This window comes from Mugil cephalus, chromosome 10, assembly GCF_022458985.1.
Source record: "Mugil cephalus isolate CIBA_MC_2020 chromosome 10, CIBA_Mcephalus_1.1, whole genome shotgun sequence".
Classification (NCBI taxonomy): Eukaryota; Metazoa; Chordata; class Actinopteri; order Mugiliformes; family Mugilidae; genus Mugil; species Mugil cephalus.
Window position 1 is genome coordinate 17,772,378 of NC_061779.1, and position 18,775 is coordinate 17,791,152.

The 18,775-nt window shown below is 43.4% G+C and overlaps 1 protein-coding gene across 4 annotated transcripts in view; it reads left to right on the forward strand.

Annotated features, from left to right (window-relative positions):
- Nucleotides 1-18,775, forward strand: part of LOC125014874 (cGMP-inhibited 3',5'-cyclic phosphodiesterase A-like) — a 69,588-nt gene that overhangs the window by 46,533 nt on the left and 4,280 nt on the right. For 2 of the 4 annotated variants that reach the window (XM_047596384.1, XM_047596382.1), the window contains 11 exons: nucleotides 1,345-1,605; nucleotides 3,799-3,956; nucleotides 11,018-11,091; nucleotides 11,609-11,763; nucleotides 11,853-11,990; nucleotides 12,265-12,376; nucleotides 12,623-12,736; nucleotides 13,290-13,489; nucleotides 13,874-14,077; nucleotides 15,273-15,434; nucleotides 17,889-18,147. In XM_047596384.1, the coding sequence (XP_047452340.1) occupies nucleotides 1,345-1,605; nucleotides 3,799-3,956; nucleotides 11,018-11,091; nucleotides 11,609-11,763; nucleotides 11,853-11,990; nucleotides 12,265-12,376; nucleotides 12,623-12,736; nucleotides 13,290-13,489; nucleotides 13,874-14,077; nucleotides 15,273-15,434; nucleotides 17,889-18,147 (1,837 nt within the window). Of the gene's footprint in view, nucleotides 1-1,344; nucleotides 1,606-3,798; nucleotides 3,957-11,017; nucleotides 11,092-11,605; nucleotides 11,764-11,852; nucleotides 11,991-12,264; nucleotides 12,377-12,622; nucleotides 12,737-13,289; nucleotides 13,490-13,873; nucleotides 14,078-15,272; nucleotides 15,435-17,888; nucleotides 18,148-18,775 lie in introns of all 4 variants that reach the window. The other 2 variants (XM_047596383.1, XM_047596381.1) reach the window with 1 other exon arrangement.

An 18,775-nucleotide genomic window follows, 5' to 3' on the forward strand; every position in this document is an offset into this window, starting at 1 on the left:
TACCAGTTTGAGAGGCAGTGCTTCACTGCCCTCTCTGGTTGTTTTTGCGTAATATATGTGCTTTGTTGCACTTGTACCACAGTTTTGAGTCGCTTTTCCACCCGCCTTTAATGAAGCTTTTGAACTATTTTATATGTTTATAACTGTGCAGTTTAATGTGCTGCATAGTCACGGAGCACGTCTGTAGAGAGGTGGCATTAAATTTAAATGAAGCTACTTGAGCTGCAAACACTGCGCCGGCACATCAGCACCGTACGGGGCTGTTACTGTGGCGAGCATTTCTCTTTTCTTCTTTGCGCATGGCGCACAGACGTCAGCATTCGTACGCTCATTCAGAACACTAGAGCAGACAGCGAGCTTAAACTGCTGTGTCACAGGTAGATGGGATGACGTGGTCCTTTAGAGATCTCACATCGGTGTTTATCAGGTGGTGCAGAGTGAATCTATCTGAATGTCATACAGACATTATACAGTGTGCAGATGGAGACTTTAAGTTGGGATATGTGTTCTCTATTAAACTTGGCATAGTGCTGTATATAAATATATATTATTCTTATCATTTTGCATTCAGTATTAAGCTGAATCCCTTATCCCTTTACTGAAATATATTGGATTCATGTTAATGTGCATTTAAAGAAATTTAAATTTGTGGGGGGAAATTAAAAAATATATATTTATAGAAAATGGCTAATCAATCAAAGATTTTGCAACCCCCCACCCTACCTGCAGTACCTCCGCAGTACCTCTTGAAAACCTATGCTTTAGACATAGTAAAACGGTCTAGAATAGGAATATTGATTAGTGCATCATTAAGTTAAGAGCTCTGATGTCTGCTGTCCATAAACCTTTCATTATGAACCTTTAGGGCCGGCTTGTCACAGCAGGAAAAGCACAGGTGAAATTAATAACACAGACGATGGCTGAACTCCCTTTAGTGCCCCACTAAGCTGTGGCAGAGAACCACTATTCACAGCAGCACCTTCTCTCAGTGGGATGCAGCCACCTGTGTGTTTTCTGCAACGTCAGAGCATCGCCCGTGATGAATGCCCCGTCCCCTCGTGGACAAAGTTGAGCTGCTCGCCTGTACAAACACAATTTATTGTATTAGCGCAGCGTAGTTTGACTGCCAGCGCCACACAATGCCATGTCACAGTTAACCACATTACGCTCTCACGAGGGAGCTGCTGACATAGTTTACGCACCTGCTCTTCACGCCCGCCGCCACGAAGCTGCACGCGGCCGCTACCCAGGCCCGTCCATTGATTAGCATCGACTCGCGTTAGCGGCGGGGGGGAGGCGGTAGCGTTAATTCTCACTTCTCTGTCTCCCTTTGTCACCCTCTAGTCGTCGGGCACCACTGTCTTGGTGGACATAGCGGTGATGGGAGAGGCCCACGGACTGATCACAGACCTGCTGGCTGACCCGTCTTTGCCCCCCAACACCTGCACCTCGCTGAGGGCCGTCAGCAACCTGCTAACCACCCAGCTCACCTTCCAGCCGCTGCACCGGCCACGCCCTGCCCCCCTGCTCAACCCCAGCGATGCCTACATCTGCTCCGACTCAGAGGAGGGACCCGAGAAAGGAGAGAAGACATCCATCCACAAGGTAACCAAATGATTCACTGGCGAGATAAGCGGCACTAAGGAGCCGTGAGTGAGGACATTGCAGAAGTCAGAATTGTTAATCAGAAGTAGTCAAGAGCCAAGACGATTTTATTTGGAAACTGCTGAAATAATCCTTAGATGGAAATGTAGTCCACCTTATTAAGGCCAAATGATTTATACACCATGCAGCGCTCCCCACACATGTTAATCTTTTAGCCCATGTTTCAGCTAATGAGGGCTTCCTGCTCTCAGAGCTTTTAGCATCAAATGACGGAGTGTATTTTCATAGAGCTGAGTGAAGAAAAATAGAGCGCGTCTACTGCTCAGAGCACTGTTCTCCCTTTCATAGCCACAGCTGTGTCAACATGACAGATGTGCAGAGCCAAACAGTGTGTGCAAGTGAAGGCGAGTAAGGAGAGGAGAGGCGACCCGAAGGTGAACACATTTCTCAAAAGGGTTGCGGAGAGGGACGAGCGCACGTCAACCAAAGTGGACCCCCACAACGATTATCCGTCCTCAGCCGTTTCCCGCTGTCGCGGACGCCCGCGCGTGATCGATGGCTGCCGCGCCACCAAGCCGCTCGCTGGCCTGACAGGTGTATTTTCACATCATCCGAACTTAAGCTTAGACACGCTGCGCAGCCAGTGAAGTTGCATTCATTTAGACTTTTCCTCCCCAGAGACTATGTGCCCAGCTCTAACTGCCCCGAGAGGAGAATAACAGAAGGAGTGAAGGCGGTTTGTGGAGGAGAGTTTTTTTTTTTTTTTTTCTCTGCCTACTAACTAGTTTGATGTACGCCGCCGGTGCCCGGCCTCATGCTTTGCAAATAGAAGCTGTGTGTAAAAGAAAAAAGAAAAAAAAACTCATCAATCATTAAACATGAATGGAAAAAACAAAACTACTTTTTTCAAATTTACATTGATTCTTCTCACTTGAACAGGGAGCGAATCAATCAAATCAACACTGACAGCGGCAAGCATCAGCTTTTTTCTTTTTTGCGTAGATGGCCTGGTTTTTACCCTGCTGTTGCCAAAGGTGGTGGTGGTGTGTGTGTGTGTGTGTGTGTGTGTGTGTGTGTGTGTGTGTGTGTGTGTGTGTGTGTGTGTGTTTCTGTGCCACATGTGTGTCTGTTTTCGGTTTGTGCCCGCAGGGCTTTCATTAAATAATGTGACTATGGAGCTGCAAAATCACATCCTGGCGTCATTGCCCCAAACGGGGAGAAAAAAAAAAAAAATGATATTTTGATGCGTGCAGTTTTTGGATGCATCATGCAAAACGCACTGGTCATAATTTATTTAGTTATCATACACAATGGAGCTTTGTGGATCTGCGTGCAAATTTGTACACAGGCCGCGCTTATCTGAGTGTGTACATATGAACTGATAAGCGTGTTTATGTGAGTCTGAGTCAGTGAAATATCTCCTAAAATGGCCTAAACATCTCTACGCATGGGTGTGTGAGCTAGCTCTCAGTCTACAAGAAGCCTTGTTGTGAATGGGCTCATTCAGGATTCTGAGGCAATCTTTACTAGGTCACCCTGCAGAGGACCGAGAGAGAGAGAGAGAGAGAGAGAGAGTGGCTGCCATGTTTAGAGCTGCTGTGCCAAACGGCTGCATGGCACCGAACAGATGGAGGCATCACACGGGCACAGGCCACTGGGAATCCCAGGGAAAGAGCGCGGAGAAGACGGATAAAGACGACTGCGAGGATGAGATAAAAGAGACACAACAGAGATGGGCACGTTCTGTATGATGGAATCAGTCTGCGCGCCGCAATGCCAATGGTGCATCTGGTCATATGCCACGAGGAACAGGTGCCGCCCCAATATCCTCCATCCAGCAGTATCTCCGCTGTTGACTCTGTTTGGAGCCAGCGCAGACAAACTCATCAAACGCTCCCAGTCGTGGAAAACTTTCCAGGTGATCGCCTGCACCATTTGTTCCAGCTAGGCCAAATGCAGGAAAAACAACAGCCTCATCTCGATGATTCATTTGACTCGAGACAAAGTGAATAAGCATTAACCTTATCTCGCAGGTGGAAGTGCTCTAAGAGCCTTTATCTAAATACAAAAGCAATTACAGTTGTGTTTTTATGACTCTGGCAATCACTCATTGGTTAAGACTTTATTCACTTTTCAAAGTGATAAGATAGCCGTGGTTACAGTGTGCGTGTGCTTTTGTGTGCGTGTGTGCAGCGCCTGAGGCGGAGTCTCCACCCCGGCCTTTTGAGGAGGATCTCGTCCACGTGGACCACCACCACCTCCGCCACAGGACTGCCCACCATTGAGCCAGGGCCCGTCCGCAGGGACCGCAGCGCCAGCATCAAACCCTACCACGAGTCCCTCACCTGCAGGTACCCCAGCCTCAGCTGAAGACCTACATGCTTTATTAAATTTGAATATGTAGCAAATGCAGGGTCATTTTATTTTTTTTATTTACTTTTTTTCTTTTTGCCATCATTAACAGGATACACAAAGGAGTGAAGTGCCATATAGACAATACAAACAAGAAGTAGCAAGGATTAACACAACAGGAAACAGGAACAAAACAGATGATTTTATTTTTTATATATAAAATAACAATAACACAACTAATAAAAAGCAAAAAAAGAACCAGTAATAAAACACAAACTTAGATAGGACTAGGTGGTGTCAATGTGTGGGTGTGTGAAGTGTGTGCGGGTATGGGCAAAACCTTATGTGGAATAGAACTAGTAAACAATTAAACTACTGTATAAAAAATAAATTATATTAAGAATGTTTTTAAGACAACACTGGGCTCTAAGAAGAAGAGGCGTCCAGGTTGCTTCAAAGTAATAACTCTGGTCGTGTATGTATTGTATGTATATATTGTGTGAGGATGTTTAACCAGTGGGGCCCGGTTGTTTTATTGACGCTTTGCTGTATGAATTTTGTATTCGACAAAAGGGTTTATACGAACTATTTTCCCTGTTTGTAGAAAAATGCAATTAGGTCTCAGTGTGTGACACCGTAGCGTAGATATAGAAGCACTTTACAAATAACTGCAACGGAGGCCACAGCAGGACGCGTCTCTCTGAAGGTCATCCGGTTTCCCCCAGCAGCAGTGGCTGCAGCTATACCGAAGTGTGAGTGAGCAGTAATGGCACAGCAGTTTGGAGAAGGATGTGTGTGTGTGCAATGGGAGCCAGAATGGAAATATGCCCCACAGGCGAACGCATTAACCTGAATAACTAAGACGCATCAACCCAGAGCGCATTAGTGCTGAAGATAGCACGGAAACTCTGGCGACACACTAGTCGCAGGGTTCGGATGTAGGTCTGGGTGAATTTATCTTAACGGTTGAGGATTTCTGTGCTTTTCTGAGGATGCGTTGCTGTCGCACGAGTGCTGAGTGGCATCTGTGTGCGGATGGGACTGATGCACAAGCAGTGAATGCTGTGCTGTTTTTTTTTTCCATTAAGTCACACCGATGCAATAAATCTTGGGTCCTAATTTATAAGAGTGGGTCTGATTACTAAGTGAATTATTTAAGCACAATTTGCTGTGATCAGTGCACAGATTGCATTCCTTACAATTACCTCGTGATTATTTCTGACATTATGTTTGGACTATCTAGAACAGCACAGGGTAAGTGATGTTTTTTTATGAATTTCAGAGAAGCAGAAAATGGGTTTTCAGCTTGAAAATCTTCAGCTGTGCGTGCTCGCGTGTGCTTGGAGATGAGTTATCGTGCGAACGGCATTTTCGCAGTCCGCCGCGCACATGCACAAGCTCCCTGCTTTTAAAATATTAACTATGCCTCGACAAGAAAGAGTCTTTCGGTGTTTCATCTATTTTATTCAGTTCCTCCCCTGTCGAGTTTGTGTCACAGAGCCCAACGTCTTCTGGTGTGTGAGCGGGGGGGGGGGCATCGTTTGTCTGCAAAAACAGACACTCACACAGACACTGGGTTTCTCCGTGTCTCTGTGCTGTTTGGTGTGAGCCCCACTAGGAGGGCAGTTTTTTTTTACATCCTGTAGGTTTGTGTATATGTAATAAACTTTCATTTGTCAAAGCACAGCAAGTGTCTGATCTCTAAAACGAAAGCGCGGCTCGATTTGTTAAGGTGCGGAGGAACTTTTTAGAGCCGCGTCTGATGTCTGAGTGAAAGGCGCAGTGAAAACTGTCTCCACCGATTCAGACAAGTAAACCTCCGATAACCTTTGCTCATTTAGTTGCATTCAGACGCAAATGTGTGCGCACACACAAAAGAAACAACACTGCAGATGAGCCTTCTTTCTCAGTTTTTGTGTTTCAGACTTTCCAAATAACCAAACTATATATATATATCTTCTAACCGTAAAGGAGCAGTATAACTACTGGAACAGTCAGTAGACTTTTATCTGAAAACTAACTTCTGCAAACTCCCTGAAACTTGATAACGATGGCTGAAACTAGGTGTTGTAGTTGCAAAATGAGGCATGACGCTGCAACTGCATGGTCTATTTTCCTCCTCAGATTGATTTAATTTTAGGGCAGTTGTTCTGGAAATAAAAATCCCAAAGAGTTGTCATGTTTTTATTTTTTTGGTTCTATTCTGGAAAGCGAAAACCAGTCTCTGCACAGCACTGCACCGAGCGGAGGTATGGTATATTAAAGATTATTTAAAACAACATCGGCCTCAGTTTCTATGTTGTTAGAAGAAGAAAAAGGTCTTCCCGGCCCTTCGTTGTGCCTGTTCGAGTAGTTCTTGTGTTATTGTGAGACAGGTCTCCTTTCACTTTCGCTCACCTTCATCTGTTTAATCACGTGCTCAGGGTTAGATTTAAATATCAGGTGCGGTGATGTTTCCATGGGTTTTTACTGGCCGCGCGCGCTTCTTTCTAAACGTTTATTGAACCGGGCAGATCAGTGTGCTGCTGCATCCATCAGGCCGGATCGTATGACACATCTTCGGCACCTGCACAACGTATTTAGTCCTTGCCATTCTCAAAATAGAGAAAAGACTCTTCTGGGGAAATGTGAGCTGCTCTAAGAAGCACTGCCGTGTGTTTTACTCTAGTCAGTGACTCGTCACTATACAGTAGGGCTGCAGCCTCACTAGTGTGCAGCTTTAATAATTATTACACATAAACAGTTGCGTTCCAAACTTTGCAGCCAGTGTCTGTGGAGGGACATTTGTTGCGTCACAGTGTCTGTGTGTACAAATTCAGGTCTCAAAAGAATTTGTGTTGCTCCTGACTTTAGCTCCATCTAGCACTTGTTGAATGAATTTCTTCTGACTTATCCAGCAGCACTGTACCCAATTTCACAAACACTTAACTTATTTTGCAGAGTGAGAGAATATCCCGTTTCAGAAGGCGTCTGTGTCTGTTCTGATTAATGCTCACGGTGTCATAGATTTGGAATCAGATCATTTGGAATATTTTTAAAAAATAAAAATCTTTGAAGATAAACTACAATTTACTACAGTTTCAAAGTGTCAAGCAAAGATATTTCCATAAATTTGAAGAATGACAAAACAGAGTGTGAAAAGTGACAGAAGCAGGTTGAATAATAGTAGGTGTTATTTAATATACAAATAAACCTGAAATGTTTTCCCGTTCCTGTGATACATATTTTTACACCCTTGTTTCAAAAACAGCAACATATTCTAGCGAACAGTTCATCCTCACTGAAATAATACGCTTGAAACCTCTGCTGTTGTTTACCACCCTGCCTCCCGGGCTCCTCTGTTTTGCTTCGTGCCTCGGGCCCTTCCGAGTGGAAGGCGCGGGGCCGTCTCCGTCAGTGGCAGCGCGACACTTGAACTCTTTCTGTAAATGTAAGCACACCGAGCGGCTTCTGTACACAAAGGCCCCGTCTCCTGGCCTCCAAGCCTCCCCCCGGCCCAGCAGCCGGCCCCAGCTATGGACACTTACGGTGGTGTGAGTGTAAACAAACACCTGGGCTTCTCCCCAGTCACCAGTCAGCTCCCTTCCCTCCCCCCACACACACACAATTAACACACACAGTCACAGTCACAGCTGCTTCTTCTGGCAACGATTATACAGAAACAATTGAAGAGTACAGAGCGTCTCGGGGTTGAATTTGATGCGGTGGAGAGGGATCTCTTGTGAGCAACACTTAGCTTAAATTTTAAGTATGCGGCTCTTATTCAGATGCCCAAAACAAAGAAAGTGTGCTCGTAGGGTTTAGCTAATCGTCAAGCTACTTGCTGCTGATGGATTTAACTCATTTCATGGAGTAGAAGTGAGTTTTTTTTTTTGTTTGTACACAATTGAATATATTTGTCGGCGTGTCTGTAATATATGAATTTCTTTACAGATGAAACTCCATCTAGGAGTCCACGCTCATGTGCAATAAGTCCTCTCTGAGATTGTTGGGGAAGAGGGAGTAGTGAGGGAACACATGGAGGGGAGGCTGGGAGAAAATGAACACATGGCTTCAATTGCCTTCTCTCTGCTCCATCATCAAATCTGTGCAATCTTAATTAGGACATTAGGCTTCTTTTTTTTTTCCCCTCCCTCTTTTTTTCCATCATGTCAGCCTTCAGTGACGTACGGCGTTAAGAAGAAATAACACCGACTTCAAAGCTACAATATCAGGTCTTAATCAGACAGACGCTGTAAAAAAAAAAAAAAAAAGGGCGCGATTGAATGTCTTCCACTTCCCCCCAGTCCTGGCTGCAGCGCCGTTATCTTCTTCACGTCATCTGGCTCGATAGTAGGTAGATTACTGGAAGCAGAAATAATAGCTGCTGTGTTTATCGTGGCTTGGACACTGTCCGTTTGGGCTCCGGACCAAAGGTAATCTGTCAACCTGCTGCGAGTGGTTGAGTTTAAAATCTGGGAGTAAACTTTTAGCGGAGAGGGTTGCAGGCAGAGGCCGGTCAGAGCTCGCTGCACGGAGCACACGGGGAGGAGAGGTTGCAGGGCTGTTCTCGGTGTTTCCTGTTGCAGGATAATTAGCGTGATTAGAGTTACAGTAAAGTGCTGCAAGGCGTTATTTTTAAAAATGATGCATAAAACAAGAAACAAAAGTAACATGATTAAAGTCTTGTAAAAAAATTTAAAAAAAACACACAAATTTACCCTGACCCATAAAATGATGTTAATTTACTACTAATTCACAACTGATTTCAGAACAACATATTCATTTACAAAAATAGTTCATTCCTCCAAATGACATTTTTTATTGACATAATGAGGAAGCATTTATTTTATTCCATAAAATATCAACAGACACAAAAGGCTTGTTCAGAACTTCTATGCAAAATAAGTTACATTTAAAAAAAAAAAACAACAAAGCACCAAATATTCACCTATAACTGATACGTTTATGTCCTTTGCATTAGAACTTACACTACATTAATTCCTGACACACTAAAGAGTGCAATGTTAATTGAGGTCATGAGGAGGTAAAAACACAGAAAAACTGCTATGCAAAACCTTCACAATGTATCTCATATTTTTCCTACGAATGCCCTGTACCCACTTGAAGAAACAACAGCATAATTAATGTTTTCATGGTTGCGTTGAGACATTCACAGGCCTCGGTTAGGGTCATGGAAAGACTGTGGTTTTGGTCACATGATAGAAAACTTCTCGCACACTTAATGCGTGATATTTAACCAAAAACTGTGATTTTTTTGATTTATTTTATTATTATCTTTTTTTTTTTTTTTGACGAAACTAACCACACCGCAGGACACAGGCAGTCGTTAGGTTCTCCCCAACGGCAAAAAAAAAATTCTCAAAGATCACTTCCAGCAGACATGGTGGAAGCAAATACCGACAGTAATGTGTATTATGTCTCCTTGCCCTGTGTACATCTCGCTGGGACAGTTAAATTACTGTAACTACAGCGCTAACCGCCGTAACTACACTGCTTTTAGTGATAAAAGCAGCGTCACTCGATACCTGACTGACAGATTCCTCGAGAGAAAATGGCCGGCCTCCTTATTTACATTCTGCGCTGAAGGCTCAATGTCAGTAGCTGAGGTTATTCTGCTGCATTAGCAGAATAGGAAAAGTGTTTGCCAGTTCTTCAACTTTCATTAAAAGTAAACCTTTTAAGCCAAGCGCTGCTGCCTGCCCAGACCCCCCTGACAATAATGTACTAACTGTTCACCCGCCAAACTATCAAACTATTTTATATTCCACACCTGCTAGGCATTAGACACAGTGGTCCAACCTGGCCACGCAAACACAACAGAACTCCCTTTGTTGGGGCCTCATGACCATTATGCTGGGTGGGTACGGCTCAAACGTGTTCCAGAAGCACTTTATCAGAAGGAGATAGACACACTACGGGCCTTTGTGCTCCCTGTGACACCATGCTTTAACGGCAGGCATTTCCTGCTCGGAGAAGGCAGGTTTTACAACATTTAGGCAGAGGTATTTTAATTGGATCCACCTACAGCCTGACAGCGGCCCCGGCGGAGAAACGCGGAGAAGCTGTTGAGAGCAGCTTTGGAAGCTCCCCGCGGTGTCACACTCCTAACTAACCGGCACGGGCCAGCTCCTTACACGAAAGACAACATTTGCCTTTTGATTTATGGACCAGTCGATAAATGTGAATAGTTTCAACCGTGTCTAATATGGCTGCGAGTTGCTCCTGCGGCTGACAGGCCGATCTCGAGCAGGGTGGGCTTGGCTTCTAATGAGTCATTAATAACGACGCCAGAATCAGCAACTGTTTCAGATTTGTTTTGTTGTTTATTCCCATTGCATTGTGTTAATGTGTGCATCCATTAGGTTCATTAATGAGTACTTTCTTGAACCATCTGTACACCGTCTCTTTCATGTGGGGACAGCACAGTAGGAATCCCATTAAGTTTTTTTTTTTTTTTTTTTTTTTCCCTGACAACTTCTGCTGACTGGTTAGACATCAAAGACAGATGTAGTAAATGGCATTATTCCCATTTCTTTGGCACAGCTACAGACAGCAACGTCTTGCACATTTTGTTTTTGTACAGATGCACGTGTGTTATTCAGTTTTTTTTGTGCCCCATGTGTTTTTCTGAAATATATTTTTTTTAAATATTTTGTTCTGCCATGTAAAAGTTGTTGAGTTCTTCTCATAAAAAAAAAAATTGTCATCTTATCCCACAAAAATTTAAAAAAAAAAGAACAAGAAGATTCTTGAATTTGATCAGTAGATTTTCTAACGCACGCACACGAGGATGTGGATCTCAGAGGGATAAAACCGACCCTGGCTATATGGCTCTCACCCTCCAATGTAATGATTTACATGTCATGGACTTGATTTTTCTCCCTAAAAAGGATGTGGATCCCCACAATGTGACTGCGTAATGAGATTTATGTCCCCGCAACATGATTTGTACAAATACGCCCACACACAGTAGTTAAAGATGGATATCATGTACGACAGAGTCAGTGAAAAAAACATATTCTTTCATCTAGCTAACTAAAACATTTATTTTCTACAGTTGCGGGAGACCATACATCAAATTGAGCCATGGGGAAGGATCTATAGACAAAGGAGATAGGATACCACGATCAGGTGAGCTCGCAGTCTCTTTTTTTTTTTTCTCTAATTTCTATTGCCTCCAAGCAGCAGAGGAAGAGTGTTTGTGTTGTTTGTAGTCATAAATTACTGCTTTTCCCTTCCTCTGATACTCTCTGTGACTGCTGTAATGTGCTGATGTAGGCGTTTAATATATGCATTAAACATATACAGTGCACTTAGTTCAAAATGTCCATTTATTTCCATGTTTTGGTTCTATATACACAAAGGGACCAACTTAACCTCACATACTGTAAGACATGTCATGAATAAGACAATCAGAGATGCTCCGTTGTTAATGAACACAGTAATCACTATCTCTGGGACCTTTACTGTGACAGCTATAGAAAATAATCTATTATAACAAACCAGGATTAAGGGAAGTGGATTTGGAAGAGAAGTAAATCCAGCACCCCGAGACACCTGATGATACACATCAGTTTAAGGAGATTAACTGTGGATTTTCCTGCAGGGCCGCCAGTGTGACATCTCTTTGTTTTGCTTTCACCAGCAGAGGACCAAGTGGTTGCGTCGTCGGACTACGACAGCACCCACGAAGCCAACCACAGTGACAGCAGCGATGTAGCACATACATGTACAGAGGAGGACGCGGAAGACGGGAAAACCCCGTCCCAGAATGTAATCCTCCACACATTAATACCTCCGGAGGTAAGGCGAGGCAGGGCGGCCGTCGCTACTTAGTACCGGCCTGTGCACCCGCGCTAATCACTTCTCACCGTTTGGCCACTTTTCTACAGGACAAACCAATTCTGGCGCCAGAGCCGTTAATAATGGAGGACTTGGAGCCTTTGATGAGTCAGCTAAACAATTGGAACTTCCCCATATTCGACTTGATGGAGAGGACCAGTGGGAAATGTGGACGGATCCTCAGTCAGGTGAGGGCATCTGAGAGCATCAAGGGGTCAGAATGAGCTAACGAACTATTCACTGCTCCATCCTAACCTGCTCCCCCTCTCCCTATCAAACAAAGACACAACAGTAATAAAGTCTAGCCACAAAACAAACCTAATACAAACTACTCAAACACTAATAATCATCTGCAATACCACACTGTTATCCCCTATGTTAATATATGTTCATTGAAACACTTGTGATTCAAATTGCTGAAGCCATGTGACGTTCACAGACTGTTTGATTTTTGTGTTTCAGGTATCTTACAGGCTCTTTGAGGACACTGGCCTGTTCGAGACTTTTAAGATCCCTGTAAAAGAATTCATGAACTACTTCCACGCTCTTGAGAATGGTTACCGAGACATACCGTGTAAGCTCGAACGTCATAGCTGCTTGTTGTGTCTTTTTGTCTCACATCCCTACGGTCCTGCGCACAGCTGTAAAAATGACATCTGCCACTAGATGGAAATGTCATACAGTCTTTCTAGCGATGGTCATATATGAGTGCATGCTTTTGCTTTATGTTGTCGTGGCACATGTGCAGCCCAACAGCGCTCCCCGGTGGTGACGGTCACACACACACACACACGCTGAGTTGACTTTTGTTTTCCTCCAGATCACAACAGGGTCCACGCCACAGATGTGCTCCATGCCGTCTGGTACCTCACCACGCAGGCTGTGCCCGGCCTTCCAAGCCTCATAACGGACCACGGCTCTGCCAGTGACTCAGGTTTGTCGATCAGCGTGCGCATGCAGAGTGTGTTAGAAGTCATTAGAGACAAGTTAAGTTGACCCGCTACCTTCTTATATGTAATTTATGATAGCAAATGTTCTATCGGCCAGACTTTTTTTTTTCATCTCCCTCCAGTCTCACTGTGAGCCATCTCATTAATGTCAAAGCATCAAACCTGCAGGAGTGTGTGTTCTTATCCTCCTCACAGTTTGTCTTATCTTACTCAGGCTTTTGGCACTTGCACTTACGTGCCAAACACTATTTGAAGTTGAGAACAGCATGAAATCGCAGGCAGATTAGAGTTCCCTCTTACCCATATTTCCATAACCTCATTTGTATGCCTTACTAGGGCCATCTCTTTGATCCACATATAAGTGGATTTGAATGTGGAAGTGTGTGTATGAGCTCTAGAGTTCTGGTGCATGTGTGTGTGTGTGTGTGTTGCAGCATGCGCACATGAAAGTGCACGTGTACAGTGTGTGTGTGTGTCGTGTGATTTCTGCCGGCCCGATCTTCGACCCCCTCACTTTGTCTTCTTCCTTGCGGCTAGACTCCGACAGTGGAATAACACACAGTCACATGGGCTTCCTGGTTTCAAAGACCTACACTGTGTCAGAAGATGGTTATGGCTGCCTGTCAGGCCTCATACCTGCTCTGGAGCTCATGGCCCTTTACGTGGCAGCTGCAATGCACGATTACGATCACCCAGGCCGGACAAACGCGTTCCTTGTGGCCACCAGTGCCCCACAGGTAACCATGCCGTTCGGCCTACATAACAGAAAAATGTAAAAAAAGACTAGGATCAAGCTAAGAACAAATGATATCCTGGATTACTGAGAACCTTCACAAACATAATTTACACTAGTTGAAACACTAGTTTAGCTAAACATGACACTAAAAGAAACCTTATCTATGGGAGAGTGCAAATACAGACTTTAATTTCCTCTACAATAGTTTGGAAGTTTAATGCTTTATGACTGATGATTCTCTTATTCATACTTAAACAATGCAGTCATCTATTTTACCTACTGTCACGTTTTACGATTCTTTTTGAGTACTTTAAGCACAGGGCTTTTGGCTTCGTACATAGACAATTTTTGTGCATGTTTCTGTAAAGTGTTTGTGTGTTTGCAGGCAGTGCTCTACAACGATCGCTCCGTCCTGGAAAACCATCATGCTGCCTCGGCCTGGAACCTCTTCATGTCACAGCCGGAGTACAACTTCCTGGTCAACCTGGACCATGTGGAGTTCAAACGTTTCCGCTTCCTGGTCATTGAGGCCATACTGGCCACCGATCTGAAGAAGCACTTTGACTTCCTGGCAGAGTTCAACGCTAAGGTATTCTAAAAAACATTTTTATTACAATAAATATTGGAAAGACACGACCTCTAGAGGTGGAGAGTTTACATATAAGGTGATTGATGGGTTGTTATGTATCCTGCAGAGGTGTTTTCCCCGTACCTCAGATGTTTTAATAGTGAGTTTCACGGAAAGAGAAATGCCTGGTGGTCTTCGAGGAACAGCTCTGTTTGTGCAAAACACTGCAGCACTTCTCGTACGCTCAGCTCAAGTCAACAGCGCAAAGCACCATGTCGCTTTTCAAGAACTCATTTAAGTGTAGACAAAAAGTTGGCCCTGCTTTGGAACTTCTTGGGTTTTTCCATTGTGAGCATTAGTCCGGTGGTGCCGCTTGACAGCCAGGGCCCTGTCAGCCTGTCAGCGAACACCGAGCCCACTGGCCTGGCAGCAAAAGCAACAACAATGTCTCTCACATGGCCCGGCCCAGATCTTCCTGGAAGTGAATTAGCTTTCTGTGAAGTACCCATTAAGTATTGCACTTCATCTCCCCAGCTTCCTGAGCTTCTCCAGGTCCAAAGCTAATTAAGAATAATGAGAGATAAGGAATTTTGTGAATCAGTGCTGAGATTAACGCTGTTGAATTTGAGTGGTGCCTCATCTGTAGAAATATATTCATGAACATATTCATGAATGTAACCCCAAGGTTTAATTACTACTTAAAGACAAACCATAGGTGGTCATACGTCTTCAACAGGGGGTCCGCGACCCCCATGGAGGTCCTGCAGGGTGGGTCACAAAATCTTTGGTTGATTAGACATTTTTATGTATTTTTAATACACAAATTTAAATTTCTTTAAATACACATTAACATGAATCCAACATATTTTAGTAAAGGGATAAGGGATAGCTTAATACTGAATGCACAATGATAATAATGTGTATTTATAAATAGCACTAGGCTGAGTTTAATATAGAAAACATATAACAGGTAGGGGGTCCCTACTTAATCTCATCCGTTTGGGGATCCTTGGCCTGAAAAACATTGAAGACCCCTGGCTCAAGTCATTATTTTCTTGTTTCATCCTAAGTGCATTACGAACTCACTGTAAAGTAGAGATTACTACAAATCAGCTGATCAGTAGCATCAAATTTACTGGAAGTCTGGTCATCAAAGCTAGGTCTGCCATGTCTGACGATGCTAAATGTCAGAATATGTATTTGTCGATCCTCCCAGGTGGGTGATGATCCGTCCACAGGCATCGACTGGTCCAACGAGAATGACAGGTTGCTGGTCTGCCAGATGTGCATTAAGCTAGCTGACATCAATGGACCTCTGAAGTGCAAGGACCTGCATCTGCAGTGGACAGAGGGCATCGTCAACGAGTTCTACGAACAGGTGAGTGAACCGCCTTTGATAGGAACTGTGGCCTCTCTTGTGTCTACTAAACTAAAGATCAGAGTGCCGTCCTGTTTGTGTGCAGCAACACAGACATCTCGCATGCTCTGACCTTTAAACATAACACAACATCAGAAAAACTGTCAAAACAGGAAATTATGTGGTGAACAGTTGCTGTTCATTTCAAGTCTGATTGTATTCTATATTTCCTTACTGTAACAGTTCAACATTCAACCAGCAATTCCCTGATGCTACTAATAAGAATGGCCTGTATATAAAAGCCTAGCTTTCCATTTGTGTTTGCCAGACATAAAAACACACACAGTATATATGCCAGTGGTGACCTACTCATGACGGTTCCTTCTTCACCATTCACACCGACATTACATTTTACATATACTCTCTTGCCAAATGGTAGCAAGGCACACGGAGAGAAGTTATAACATTTGAAGACATTTTGGATAAATATTTGAACTCTCTCTGTTTCTTGTAAATACCAAGAAACTTTTATTGCTAAGCCCCATCTACAAGAGGAGCAAATATGACAGCAGAGAGTAACAGCTAAAGGCTTAAAGGAGTCACTGGAGCTGGTTAACTTTTTGTTTATGAGTGTTTCTCGTGCAAATCATGACAAAATGTTGCTCTCAGTTATAATTTAGCTTTTTTCAAATAAATAAATTGTTTCTTCGCGACACTTCGCTGAACCTTAAATCTCTGAAAACGCAAGGCCACAAACTGCGAGCCTTACCTCTTAATATGCCTATTCTAACCCTCACCCTGACATCATTTTAACTTAAACCCTATGACCAAATTTAAAAACTTAATCCTGATCCGATCAAAGACATACACATAAGACAAACAACACTCACAATGTTAAATAAAATAAAAGAGCACTGACAAAATCTTTACTCGATGTGTGCTGTGAGATATTCATTTATTCCTTCTGTTTTACCTCATACCCAGTTAAAGCAAGTACAGTTTCAGTAAGGTTAGGAGTAAATAGTTTAACTCCCCTTAATTAATTCATTAACCACCACCACCACTTTATTCACATAAAAACATGTTTTATATTGTGGTGTAAACATGGACTAATGATTCATACAGTAAGCTGTTCGCCTTGTATGTCTGGCTCCACTGTAAAGCTTAATCCTGTGCAATCATGGCCTCAATTTATATACGGGGTTGCAGCAGCAAACAGAACGTAGCCGTGCCTTCAGCCTAATGCCACCCCCTGAGTGACCTTCATGACAATATGTCCTCTTACCACTGGATGGCTGTTAATCTCGGCTAATTGTTTCTGGGTCAATTAAAACATGCTCAAGCCCTTATGTACCCCGCTACTTCAGCTGGGTGGCGCAGCCTGCTTGTTACGAGCCTGTCCGAGGTCTATTGAGGAAAGACACAGATTGCAAGAGCAGTGCAGGAAAAAAACACTCTTCAGTGACAATGGCTTTAGTGCTGCTAGATGTGGTGACGCAGTCAGGGTGCCCGGGCAACTGTAATTCAGGTGGAACGGCAGCATCTGATTACGCATGTCAGCCTTGAAAGTCCAATGCCACTAAACAAAGACAGATTTACAGTGAAGAATTTCTTCAGCCATGTACACGGTGCGTACACACCACAGCGCAGCACACACGCACACACACGCATCCAGCATGAAGCGCTAGAAAACATGTTGACAGACCCTTGTAGATGAGGTGCGTTCACATCTTCTCTGATAATGATGATGATGATGTATGAAAGATGATCTGGAGGTCTGTAATCTATATTTATACTCTGGATTAATTTCTGATGTCATGGAAACTATGAAACCAGTTCACTTATATTCATTTGCCCTGTTAGAATACATCTGTATCCACAACATCCATTTGTTTAGGATGTAGCCATGGCGACAGCAGGATCTCAGAGCTTGTTTTTCCTCCATATATGTGACTCAAAGGCCGCGAAATTCCATCAAATTGAACAAATCTGAAACCCGGTCTTTTGATGAATCTCATTGTGCTCCACATTAATATCTCGCCGCTCTGCAGGATTAGAGGTATATCTACTGTAGACTACAGTGTGTGGGGATAACACTTGGGGTCAGTTACCAAGGCAACCAGCAAGCCTTGCTATAGCTGCTGTTTCACTCTACACAGGCATCATAGACAGCACACATAGCACACTGGGCTTTTCTTAGGGCCTTTGTGTAACATGGACACACAGTGAAAATCTTACCTGCATTTGTTTGATTTACACTCTAGCAGTTTTTGGTGATATTTTATTTTCCGTTGCATCATATGTTTTGAATGCCACAAAACCGTTTCTGGTGCAAAAGGCACATGTATGACAAACCATTAAAGTAACAAATCCTGCCATTTCACTGACCTAAAGGACTAATTTCTTTTTGAGTAGCGGGAAAAGGCGAAATGTGAGGATGCTTTCATTCCCTCTTGTGTCTCATGCTTGGTGTAGGGTGATGAGGAGACCAGCATGGGCCTTCCTATCAGCCCCTTCATGGATAGAGCAGCGCCGCAGCTGGCCAAACTCCAGGAGTCGTTCATCACACACATCGTTGGGCCACTGTGTAACTCCTATGACTCAGCCTGCCTCATGCCTGGGAGATGGGTGGAACCCAACCCGGAGGCAGAGGAGCCAGAGATCACGGAGAACGAGGAGGAGGATGAGGAGGATACTGCAGAGGAAGACACATCCACCAGCTCAGAAACATCACGTAAGCATTACAGTCTAGAACAAAGCTATAGCAGGTGCACAACTATAAACTGGAAGTGGTCACTAACGTTTAGCCTAAAATTTCTTTTCTCTAGTTTATTTTCATTCATTTATTTTATACAGACTTATTTCTATGTGGATGTAATCAAATCCACCTTTGTTACATTGCTGATGATACTCGTATCATTTTCTGCTGTGGTTTCTTGTGATTTAAAAACCTTACAGCATAGGTCTTCAGTGACCGTGAACCCCTAGTAGACAGGGTCGCAAAATCTTTGGTTGATTAGACATTTTTTATATATATTTTTTAAATTTTCTCACACAAATTTAAATTTCTTTAAACACACATTAACATGGATCCAACATATTTTACTAAGTGGATAAGGGATAGATTAATATTGAATGCAAACTTGGTGATAATAATACAGTTTGACATTAGATAACACTGACCAGAATACACTGATAACAATAACAACTGGTTAGAAAGCCAAAAGGAGGTGCTGCTTTTAGTACGCTTCTAAATCAGCCTGAGAGTAACACTGTACATGTTGTTGAGTGCATTTATAATTTATTCAACATGTTGTATTTATCTCCCAGACATTTATATTGAAAAGCTATATAAAAAAAAT